At 34.6% G+C, this 12,740-nt stretch overlaps 1 protein-coding gene across 2 annotated transcripts in view; it reads left to right on the top strand.

Moving 5' to 3' along the window:
* Positions 1-11,915, top strand: part of LOC140135637 (carbonic anhydrase-like) — a 38,509-nt gene extending 26,594 nt beyond the window's left edge. For both annotated transcript variants that reach the window (XM_072157211.1, XM_072157210.1), the window contains 6 exons: positions 5-123; positions 554-649; positions 8,165-8,227; positions 8,375-8,426; positions 10,543-10,652; positions 11,337-11,915. In XM_072157211.1, the coding sequence (XP_072013312.1) occupies positions 5-123; positions 554-649; positions 8,165-8,227; positions 8,375-8,426; positions 10,543-10,652; positions 11,337-11,471 (575 nt within the window). In that variant the 3' untranslated portion in view covers positions 11,472-11,915. The remainder of the gene's footprint in view (positions 1-4; positions 124-553; positions 650-8,164; positions 8,228-8,374; positions 8,427-10,542; positions 10,653-11,336) is intronic.
* The last annotated feature ends 825 nt before the right edge of the window (positions 11,916-12,740 follow it).

Here is a 12,740-nt window from a genome sequence, read left to right as displayed (position 1 = left end):
TTAGACTTGTTTGGCGGTCCATTACAACATAAGTACCAACTAGCCCAATTCCATTGTCATTGGGGTAGCTCTGATGAAAAGGGTGCTGAACACACCATAGATGGCCATAGATACGCAGCTGAAGTGAGTATTTTTTATCTAACAGCTCTTTCATTTAACATGTTTAAAGCATCAAGTCCTTGCAGTATCTATGTGAACAGTGTAACAAATGTCCTTTAATCACTGCGTTGTCTTTTTTAAAGACATTTCTTGTTTATCTATAGAATATTGTAGATGGTGGTAAAAGTGAAACCTGTGAATTAACAGGAAATATCAGATATATAATTTTCTTTTTGTGCTTTTTCTTTATCTTTTGTGCAGCACTTTTCTATAATTATAAATATCAGTATGTATGCAATTATACCACATTGCCTAATAATTGAGTTAAAAGTCGGATAAAATTAGCGAATTAACATGATTAAAGTATGTAAGTATAGTATATTTGATTAAATACATGCTTAAATATGCGTAATATTATTGTTTGAATTGTTGTTTTTGTGTTTGCTTTTGATAGCTTCACCTTGTACATTGGAACACTGAACTTTTTGAGAATATTGGCGAAGCAATAAAAGCAGATGGCGGTATTGCTGTGCTGGGCGTCTTTATCAAAGTAAGTTACAGCCTTGTAAAACCTCGTTGTATAAGTCTATACTATACATGCTATATGCACAAAAAACATCTTTACACTTAAAACAAAAGTGATTTATTAAAGACACTAAAACTAAATTACAAAATAAAAGGATATCTTTAGCCACTCTGAAGAAGTTTTTTGATTTTTCGAAACTAAAGTACAAATTGAAGCGGCGATAGAATTTTGTTCTGCGTATTTTGATACCTTATTCGGCACGATGCAACTTTATTCCCCCTAAATACGCATTGAATGGCTAAAGGTAGAGTTTCGAACATTGAAACTGAATGCTATAAGATTTGGAGAATTTAGCACATACGCAATTAGAAATTTACTTTATTACAAATGAAAAAGTGCTGAAAGAAAGATCACAGCCGTTTTAAATCATACACATAAGATATTCACAAATATTTGCACGATTATACAAATAAACTGAGAATAGTGTTGTTTTACCACTTTAGCATTGGCATCGTCGACTTGTTATTAAGAAGAAAGACACTCTATCTCAGACCCTCTTCTCCGACCCACTCACCCTCAAACGTCCGCCAACAGTGATGGTTACACACAAATATATTTTGCAAATTAACGGTATAATATTCATTAGGCTATACAGACACTGCAACAACAAGAACTCACATAATGTTGTTTTACCACAACAGTGTCATCGTCTATTTAATTTTTATTTCTCCCAATCTAATAATCAGGCACACACTGTCAAAAACAACGGATAACACTTAATAAACACTAAAACGTGTTTATATTTATATTCTGCAGTAAAAGTATAGGAGCTGTTGTATACGATTAACACTATAACACGCTTTTAGGATTTTAGTAACACTTTAACATGTTTATATAGGTGATATAAACGTGTTGGAGTGTTTATATTGTTATCACAAAAACCTCTATAAACGTGTTTAATTTTGTTAATCGTATGCATTACACTATGCAACACCGATACTTATACGTGTAAAATATAAAAATAAACGTGTTTGGATGTTGCTATCTACTGACGATAACACATATCAGATCGTGTGAATGTTGTTATATGTATTAAAGATAGCTCATATCAGATCGTGTGAATGTTGCTATCTACTGAAGATGGCTCATATCAGATCGTGTGAATGTTGCTATCTACTGAAGATGGCTCATATCAGATCGTGTGAATGTTGCTATCTACTGAAGATGGCTCATATCAGATCATGTGAATGTTGCTATCTACTGAAGATAACACATATCAGATCATGTGAATGTTGCTATCTACTGAAGATGGCTCATATCAGATCGTGTGAATGTTGCTATCTACTGAAGATGGCTCATATCAGATCGTGTGAATCTTGTTATATGTATTAAAGATAGCTCATATCAGATCATGTGAATGTTGCTTTCTACTGAAGATAGCTCATATCAGATCATGTGAATGTTGCTATCTACTGAAGATGGCTCATATCAGATCGTGTGAATCTTGTTATATGTATTAAAGATAGCTCATATCAGATCATGTGAATGCAGTGCTATCTACTGAAGATAGCTCATATCAGATCATGCGAATGTTGCTATCTACTGAAGATAGCTCATATCAGATCGTGTGAATGTTGCTATCTACTGAAGATGGCTCATATCAGATCGTGTGAATCTTGTTATATGTATTAAAGATAGCTCATATCAGATCATGTGAATGTTGCTTTCTACTGAAGATAGCTCATATCAGATCATGTGAATGTTGCTATCTACTGAAGATGGCTCATATCAGATCGTGTGAATCTTGTTATATGTATTAAAGATAGCTCATATCAGATCATGTGAATGTTGCTATCTACTGAAGATAGCTCATATCAGATCATGTGAATGTTGCTATCTACTGAAGATAGCTCATATCAGATCGTGTGAATGTTGCTATCTACTGAAGATGGCTCATATCAGATCGTGTGAATCTTGTTATATGTATTAAAGATAGCTCATATCAGATCATGTGAATGTTGCTTTCTACTGAAGATAGCTCATATCAGATCATGTGAATGTTGCTATCTACTGAAGATAACATAACACATATGAATGTGAATGTTGCTATCTACTGAAGATGGCTCATATCAGATCATGTGAATGTTGCTATCTACTGAAGATGGCTCATATCAGATCGTGTGAATGTTGTTATCTACTGAAGATAGCACATATCAGATCATGTTTGTTAAGTGTTATCAGTTGTTTTTTACAGTGCTAGCTGCAGAGAAAGACATCTTTTCAGATGTGACCTAAATCTACGGAAATCAATGTAAGCAATCTCCGAAATAATGGCCTTCACCTATATTTATTTATTTACTTATTTATTTATTTGACTTTTGTAAATGTCAATCATGTTTGTTACAAAACAAAGACACGGTGGATTTTCTAACAGCATTGAAAAATAAATGCACAAAATCTCATTCATGAATTTAAAAATAATTAGGGCCAATATTCGACGAAGATGAGATCAAATTAAGACGTACTATGAACAGTGATGAAGCCCTTGTAAAAATATTGTAATTGCATGCTATTTATATACCTACATGTACGTCATGTCACCTGCACCAGTGTAACTCGACGTTCACTTTGATCTGTTTAAAGGAGTAGACGAGTTGCCCTCGGGTGGGTAGATCGAAGCCAAGTCGACGGGAACAGCACTCTTAATCTTTAATTTATGCATGAATTGGATATGAGATCATATGACGTCATCGTCAAATGTGACCCAATCCAGTAAAATGCGGACAATCCTGAAACGTCAAATTTCATACTTTTGCATCATGAATCAAGAACTTTTTATTCACGATGTACTACACTATTAGAAAAAAGAGTTTAAAGGGATTCTCCCAGGACTGTTCAAGAGAAAAGGGTTGAAAATGACCCCATAATGGCTCTCTCTGGCTTTTCCAGAACCTTTTCAAGTCTAAAAAACCTTTTAAGGTTTAGAATTTGTGCTGGTACGTGTCCTCAAAAGGTGATATGAATAAGCCATATTCCATGCAGCAAGCACAAAACGTTTTACAGAAAACGTTTGAATGTCGAGTAAAGGACGTTTTAACATTTATAAATATGATGCAAAATATTCTAACAGAATGTTATTTGTTATTTATGTGTTGAAAAAATAGCAAAAACATTTGACCAAAATATTTTACCAATAACGTTTTAAAAACGTTTTCATGACCTTTATATAACCCGAAATTTAAATGTTATTAAAAAGTTTTTAATAATTAAAAACATTTTTGTGTTTGCTGGTTACAGTTCAAAACTATTAATTTAAAAAAAAAACATATAATAAAATTTGGACGGTAACATAGCACATAACTCATCAACAATTTTGGCAAATTTGTTCCTCATCATACTATATACTCGGTCGGGTAAGTCTCGGGTTACAAATGTGAAAACCTCTTTTTAATATGCCTCCCTGTTCAGACGTCTCAGTGAGATTTACCTTTAAATTTCGTTACAAACCGTAGCATTATGCAAACATCTACTCTTATTCATGTTATTTACAGTTCAAAATTGGCATATGCCACGCACCTTGCTATTAATTATCTTCGATGTGTGCACATTTAAAAGTGCAATATATCAAGTGCCTACTCAGACATTAACCAAATTAGAACGTGTTGAGACTGTACAAAACAGAGCTGGAAATTTTCTTCTTTTTTTTCCTTGACAGATGAAAGTGGAATTTTGTTTAATTTAGTGTCAAGTCTTTAATTACAATAATGGCTTCAGTCTTGAAATGAATTAGTATATATTTTCCCGGGTATTTTCTGATTATATTCATAGCCAGGGGAGGGGGGCTCGTCATGGCCGTCGGTTCATGTAAGGCCGTCGGTAGACGGAAGGCGTTGTTGAAAAAAAAATTGGGTTAACAATAGACTATTTTTCACCCAGGGTGACAGGAAAAAGGGAGAATTGTAAAGAAAATGATGAAAATTGTCAATTACACATAAAAATTATGTGTTTTTATGTTAGTACCGCCTATTATCCGTCGGTAAAAAATATTTCCGTCGGTACATTTACAAGTTGTGCCCCCTCGGTTCCAAAATCCTGGCTACGCCACTGATTATATTAAACCTAACAAAATATTTGGATTTGTTGTTAGCATTGGTCAGTCTGCCAGCTATACTGTCAACCGATCGAATATAATGACTTCATCGTCATAGTGGAATCACCCAGATTTGTCCCCCAAGCAGTAACTAAGAAATTTCAGGAGAAGATGGGAGAAGATCACTAAGTTGCTTAGTGCGATAAGTAACGCTAGATATTGCAGAGATATTTTATCCAATGATCACGTCATAAGGCACTGTTTTGTTGCATGCATGTTATAAGACTTATTCGAATTTCGGTATTTATTTATGTTGTCATCACTGCTTTCCATTATATATATAGGTCCGGCCGTTTTACAAGTACATCAATTGAATGTGAAATTATAATTAAGAAAAATAGTATCGTCATTAATTAATTAATTTTGTATTGGTGGTCGCTAATTAAGTAATTTGTATAGTGTGCCTTTTAGTTAATTATCTATCTCATTAATAATGCGTCCTTGAGATGAAAGATCTCCGGGTATTTATCTTCTAATCTGTTAAACTGTATTGTATATGTATACAATTTGAAAATATGACATCTGAATAAAAATAAAAATATGAAAAGTACGCTGACGTAACAATTAATGACGTACGTATACATTAATATGTACCGTAATATACAAACAAACGGAGAAATAATAATATAAATTACGGGTCTACTTATTACAAAATAGTTCAGGTTTGCATTGTGAATTACTGTATCGACTTTCTCGTAAATTCCTATTATAGCTGTATACTGTTCATTTATATATCATATATTTTCAAATGTTGCAATAACTCGTAAGCAAGCTGTTTTGAAGTATAGTTAATACTATAGTACAAATATTAAATTGTCTGCGAACTTGCGCAGAGAGCCTCCTTTGCTCCGATGATCGGGATGATGTAAAGGATGATCAATATCACTTCATATTTATGGTGTCTTCTAGCACTGTGCATGTAGGGAGAACGTAAACGGGTTTACTGGTTCATAGTATGTTTATGTATAAGATATCATAGCCAAAGAGAAGATATAGTACACTACCCACAATGCATTGTTTCAGTTTTATTAGGGACTGTATTACTCTATCAGTGGTTAGAGCGTTCGCCACGCAAGCGAAAGGTCCACGTGGGGTTCGAGTCCCCGCACAGGCATGTATGTCCAGAGCTTTTCCCTGGTTTATCTGCCTAATGCATTTTATGATTCCATTGTAATGTCATATTTACAGTAATTGTGCTATAGTGTGCGATGCGTCGTTCTTCTTTCCCCATTAGCTATATGCATAGTTGAAATCAGGAAAACTATTGCGCTGGGAAATGTAGGTTTGCGATTGACCAATAAAGTCAGTGTCATGCTAATGATGGTTAATTTCGCTCACAAATTTCATTTATGAGGTGATCTCTGAATGTCGCTTATGAATTCGGTGTGGGAAACTACAGGTGTTTTGCGACACATTTTGATAACTAGAGCAAATAAAATAAGTAGATAGCAAATATTTGCCGAACATAGTTCATGATGGAGTCTATATCGGGTCTGTATGCCTGTCAATGTAGGCCTAAATGAGGAAACTTGTTCGTTGATATTCAATCAATCACCCACCTTTGCACAGTATTTTTTGTGGGGCCTGAGAGCACATCAGACATATCGAATTGCATTCTGAATACGGAGAATGTCCTGATGATATCAGGAAAGTGCTTTCTCAACTTTCCTGATGATATCAACTAATTTTGATTTTTTGAGATTCGCGATATAGGCCTAGGGCCTAATACAAATTTTATGGCAAATTCTTAAAAAATTATATTTTTGATATCCTCGAAGTATAAATCTATTGATAAAGTAGTATGGAGGTAAAGCCAACGATCGTTTGAAAATTTTGACTTTTGTATTAAAAATATACATTTTTAGGTCTTTTTTGTGTATCTTCAATAGGAAAGATCTTTTCAAATGATCGTCGGCTCTTCCTCCCAGCTACATACGTTAGTCATACACTTTAAGTACATATCAGTAGATTTGTAAATTTTACTTTTAAACAGAACTGTTTTAACATTAGTTTAAAAATATGAAAATAATAAAAATCAATTTTTAATCATTTGCCATAAAATGTGTTTTATATCTCCAATTTAAAATAAATCAGAATTACTTAATATCAGGACATTATTATAAGGACATTCCTCGTATTCAGAATGCAATTCGTTATGTCAGTGATGTGCATTCATGTCCCACAAAATACTGTGCAAACGTTGAAATCCGATCCCTTAATTCGAATCTCACGACTTGCTGTTTTATAATGATTGTATGCCCCCTAAATGCTATAATAGGCCTACTATAATAGCGAGAATTCAGAGTTTATTCAAGAGGGCGTCCCTTAGATTTAGTCGGCACAAAAGACGGAAAATGGAAAGATGAATAATCTGTATTCCCTTTATCTTGACAAGAGTGCCTCCCTCTGAGATGGGTAATACGTCATCGATTGGTAGTTCAATCGTCTAAGCTGCGCATTTAAATTGACCCCATGCAAGTGAACATGAACATGAATGTGTTGGCGCTATTAATAGACATGATTGTGTTCAGTCACGTACGCAAGTGCACTCCGTAAGTAACGATTGAAAATAGTATTTTAAAGGTTCAGATTTGATCTGTCATTTTGGTGCAAGTATTTTGTTTTCTTGAGATCATGGACGTCGGTCCCCCTCCAATATTTTGCTAGGGGGATGGGCCATACAATCACCACCACCCCTCAATGTGGCGCCTGTATGTGGGTTTTTTTTTTTTGCGCTTCGCGCCCGGGGCTTTTTTTTTTATCAGTTCGGCTTAAATATGGAAAACTTTTCGCGCGCTTCTCGCGCATTTGTATCATAAACTTGTTCTGTCGCTGGCTGGATTCACTACACCTACCCAACCAACCCCCCCCCCCATGTCAAAAACAAATGTACGCCACTGCATGAGACCCAGTAAACATGAAAATCATTGTTTGTGAAACCAGAGATAGGGTGAAAAACGTTTAGTTATAGGCTAAACATGGAATGTTATAGTAGGGCCTATCTTTGATGTAACCCGACATTTGAACGTTTCTGTAAAACGCTTTCTATAAAACGTGTGTTTGCTGGACATATTGCCCACATGAGAGAGGAAATTGTTTCTAGTTTTATTGCGTCATAGGCAAGATATAAGACCTGCTATATTTTTTTATAAACATGGTAAAAACATCCATTGGACTCCAGTGTAATTGCATATGCATATGAATATAATAATTACAATTTTTATAAAACAAGAATATATTTATTTTTTAAGAAGGGCGGTGTAAAATTACGACCATGATACTTGTTTAATATGCTATAAACCTATATTTTGATATCGGGAATTTTTTAAAAAGTAATTAGATTTGTTTTATGTAGATCTTTCTTTTTTTAAATCTTATTTCTTTTGTAGGCCGGCAAAGAAAATCCAACATGGCAGCACCTTACACCACATCTACAGCAAGTTAAATATAAGGTTTGTGCTCATATAACTATTCATATTATAAAGCGAATAAGACATACGCTTTAGATATCTTTTGTCACAAAATACTATAAACTTACAAATCATTTTTACGAAAATTTTATTTATTTAATGATGCAAATATTTCTGTATTATTTCCAGGGTGAATCATTCCGAATGAAGAAAGGATTTAATCCAGCTACTCTACTTCCAGGTAAGGACAGAAATGTTTGATTGATTCATGTCATTAGGAAACGAATTTGGAGAAAACCTTCTGTTAATAAAATACTATGCTGAGCCACCAGCCTGGGTGGCTCACGCTCCAGTTATTTCAGATGATTGAGCTCAGATCTTCCAATTCATGAAAACAAATAGATAATCAGCTTATCGGATTAAAAGCTTAGAGGGAAGGTCTTGCTGCTCAGCGAGTGTTTGTAATTATCAGGTTTTCTCCAAATTCATTCTCTAATGTATAGTTTTGTGTTAGCTGTACTTGGAAAGACACAATTGAAACGATAATAGCGAGGATGATAGAATACGCCCTTTAGTGCGATAATAACAAATGTTTTATGTTGCAGTGTTTTGCCAAGGTGGTATACCGTAACAATGTGTTAATAAGCATAGGCCCCTATTGACTATTAACGAATTTTTAAGTTATAGTTTGTTCAACTTTTTCATATTTATGTCTTTTAATTTAAAAATATCTATAACACAGATATTTGTAAATTAAAAGAAAAAAATAAAAAACTTCCACAAACTACCGTAAAAATCCATATTGTCCGAGCAACGTATGCTTGTTAGCGAATTATTACGGTATGTGATGTGTAAACTATTCTGTGGCTACTGTGCAAACTGGAAAGACACAATTAAAAGTATTTTTTAGCAAATGTTATAATTTATATTGTATTGTTTATCCAGATGTTGACTAAATTGTGGAAACTACTCCCCATTCCAGATAAATACAGCACTAATTTTTTGGGATTAAAAAAATATGATCAAGTTCTGCAAAATAAAACATAGCTAAATCCTAATCCTTTAGTTAGTCCTAACTGGCAATAAAAGTAAAATTTTAATATTTCGCCAATTTCTTGAAAAAAGAGCCAAAAACATGCATTTTTGGCATGTTTTCTGACAATCGAGTCATAAAAATCAAAGACTTGTAACAAGTCTAAGCATTCAAAATCTACAGTAGGTGCTGCAATTTTGCTCTAAGTCCCACTTTTTTGTGTTACAATAATTAAATAATTGGTTATAAAAATGAAACGTGTCTTTTCCAAAAACTAGAATGCATAAACTGAAATTAGTCTTAGTACAAGTCTTTAGGCTTGATTGTTACAGCATACGAAAAACACCCTAAAAAGACATGTTTTTGGCCCTTAATTCCAAAAATTGGCGAAATATTAAAATTTTACTTTTATTGCCAGTTAGGACTAACTAAAGGATTAGGATTTAGCTATGTTTCATTAGGCAAAAGAGGATAATATTTTTTATCCCAAAAAATTAGTGCTGTATTTTTCTGGAATAGGGAGTAAAGTCTGCACAAAAAGTAACTCAGCTGTTATAAATTATACGCCTATAGATTCAGAACAAATAATTGTTTTCACAATATTTCAACATAGAGAGAAGGATGGTTTATTTACACGCATTTTGATACCCCATTCGTCAAATGAAGAGCTTTGTTTCAAAATCCCTTACATCCACTTGAGCAATTCTGAGAAAACATCAAAAAATCATCAAAAAAAGTACTGGTGGGGTTTTCAACAAAAGCAGTTTTTGGCGGGATGCTTGGGTAGGATGAGCATCTTTTGTTGAAAACCCCTTATATCCGTGATTTTTTGATGATATTTTGATGTGTTCTCAAAATTGCTCAAGTGGATGTAAGGGGTTTTGAAACAAAGCTCTTCAAATGTCGTTCAATATTCACAACGCAGTAGTGCTTTTACAGAAAATACCCGAATTTAAAAGCGATCAATGGTTATAATGCCAGCACTGTAAACACGTAAAGCCCGCTATTATCTTCGCGCTTACTTCAAAGCAATACAAATAACTGCAACTTTTAAATTGGGATATTTTTCTTTCAAAACACTTCCGTATTGTCAATATTGAACAAAATTGGACAAATGGGGTATCAAAATGCGCGTAAATAAATCATCCTTCTTTTTATGTTGAAATATTGTGAAAACAATTATTAGTTCTAAATCTACAGGCATATATATAACAGCTGGGTTACTTTACTTTTGTGCAGACTTTATTTTGTTTGTTAACTATTTTGTGACTACTTTACAAAATGGACCAATGAAATTTTATTTTGTTACTTTTGTCTTTTACAGAAAATATGAAAGACTATTGGACCTATGCAGGATCATTAACAACCCCTCCATGCTACGAAAGTGTGCAGTTTATTCTATTCAAAGAACCTGTTGAAGTTTCTACCGAACAGGTATGCCAAACTATTGAACTATGTTTGCCCTATCCTGACTTTCTTACCTTCCTTTTCCCTATCTTCCTTCTCCACCTCATTGTCTTATGATCTGTCGTCGTCTTTGTCCACTCCTCCACATTCGCGCCTTGTTTCTTGTTTCACCAGGCGGACATACGCTTTGGTCATAATGACACCAGTATCAAGCAAAATGCTCACTAAGCCAAGCTGAAAAACTTATATAAAGCATGCTGGCCTGTATGAAGAGAGAGAAAAAACAGAATTGAATGTTGAAAAAGCTTGAGAGCAAGTAACATGACTAAATGATTTGACTAACGACTGCAGCACCTACCTTACATATACGATCCAGAATTTAGGTCGGTAGATATAATTGAATAATTGGTCTAGTTTGATTGGATGGAGTTATTAATGAGATGAAGTAAACTTTGGGTCGATCCTTCATGTACTATTTATTTCGTGCAAGCTAATCCTAACCCTAACCCTAATCCTTACCCTAATCCTAACCCTAAACTAACCCTAACCCTAATTTCGTGTATAATTACATGAAGGAGTGAGCAAACTTTGAGAGAGAATATAAACTTACCTTTCAAGCATACCGGTATAGAGATTAAGGTGCCTCCATAATCATGATAATTATTGTATCATCACATGTTTTCAAGAATGTCCACATTTTTACCCTTTCAGCTTAACGAACTTCGCGCACTCTCAGAGCACTGTAAAAATGACATACCTCGTGGAAGCTGCAGCGGTAAGATGCAGGACAACTTCCGGCCGTGTATGCCTCTCAACGGACGCGTTGTCACTGCTTCGTTTTCATAATGAGCTTTGGAATCTGGAGAATCAGAAAATCAGATTGTCTTACAGCGGTTAATAAAGGAACGACGGGTAGTAGCCAAATGCATAGAGAAGTCATCAGGGAATGAATCAATGACCATTGCAATACATTGACAGATTGATGGCGAGTCTAACAAAACAATGGCTATTCGCCGTAGAAGTGATGATGTAACAGGATTAACTACCATAGCAATAGGTTAACCAATTTTTGAATATGTCGCACTGCACTAGTACGTTCACGCGACACATCTGCATTGAATCATAGATGTCAAAGAACAGGAATAAAGTCCTGTATTGTAATTCTATTCTGTCGGTCGGACATCCGGGCTATCTCTAGTCTCGGGTCCAATCTGCATGTGGCTCACGGTTTGTTATGAACAACAGAAACCGGCTGTGAAGGAGTCTACATAGCGATGTTGCTGGAGTGACATTCAAAAAAAAAAAAAAACGACACTCGACCATGGAATTTAATTTTAAGTTTGTCAGTATATAAACGGTAAATCAAGTAAGTTTCTTCCACTCTGAAGACTTAGAAACGGTTGTTTGATTCCACTGACTATTTGCGATCGAAATTTACATAACACCAATGACAGAAATCATCAACAAAAATCGAATCAGGGACTTGTTTTCACTCGAACATCATCAACCGGAAGTGACGTGACACGGACCGAGAGAATAGAATTTTCATATCATGCTAGTCACTCGCACCTGTAAGATTAGTATCTTTGAAAACAAGCGGTATTGTATATTCAATATGACTGTAGACATACACCGGTGATAAGTGCAACCTGCTTGTAGTGCAGGGCGATATATTAAGAAAATTAACCTACTACTATGGTAGTTATTCCTGTTTCATCATCACTTTTGCGGCGAATTGGCCTGTATGGGAGGCGAATGAGTCTCAACAACAGTTGATACACAACCACAGTAGGGCCTACTGAGTCTATGGTCGATTAATGTGAAGGGTCATTGGTTCAAATCCAGGGGCCTGTTTCTCACAAATTTATGATGGATCTTCCTTTTGATTCATCAGATCTAGCTATATAGCCTATACAGTGAACCCTATTCAATCACACGTAAGATCTATCGTTATACCTCAAGTATATCTAAGTATTATAAATAATGCCAGCAATATACGATGTTGTTAGTGTTACAATGAAGTACTAAGTATTTAGGCATTAGACTCCTAGCAAACTCAAAACTGTTTTTGAAAACGTTATGAAAGTGTTAGTCAAAACTTTTAATAACATTTAA

The sequence above is a fragment of the Amphiura filiformis genome, chromosome 16, assembly GCF_039555335.1.
Source record: "Amphiura filiformis chromosome 16, Afil_fr2py, whole genome shotgun sequence".
NCBI classification, from domain to species: domain Eukaryota; kingdom Metazoa; phylum Echinodermata; class Ophiuroidea; order Amphilepidida; family Amphiuridae; genus Amphiura; species Amphiura filiformis.
This window is presented reverse-complemented; position numbering and strand designations above follow the sequence as displayed.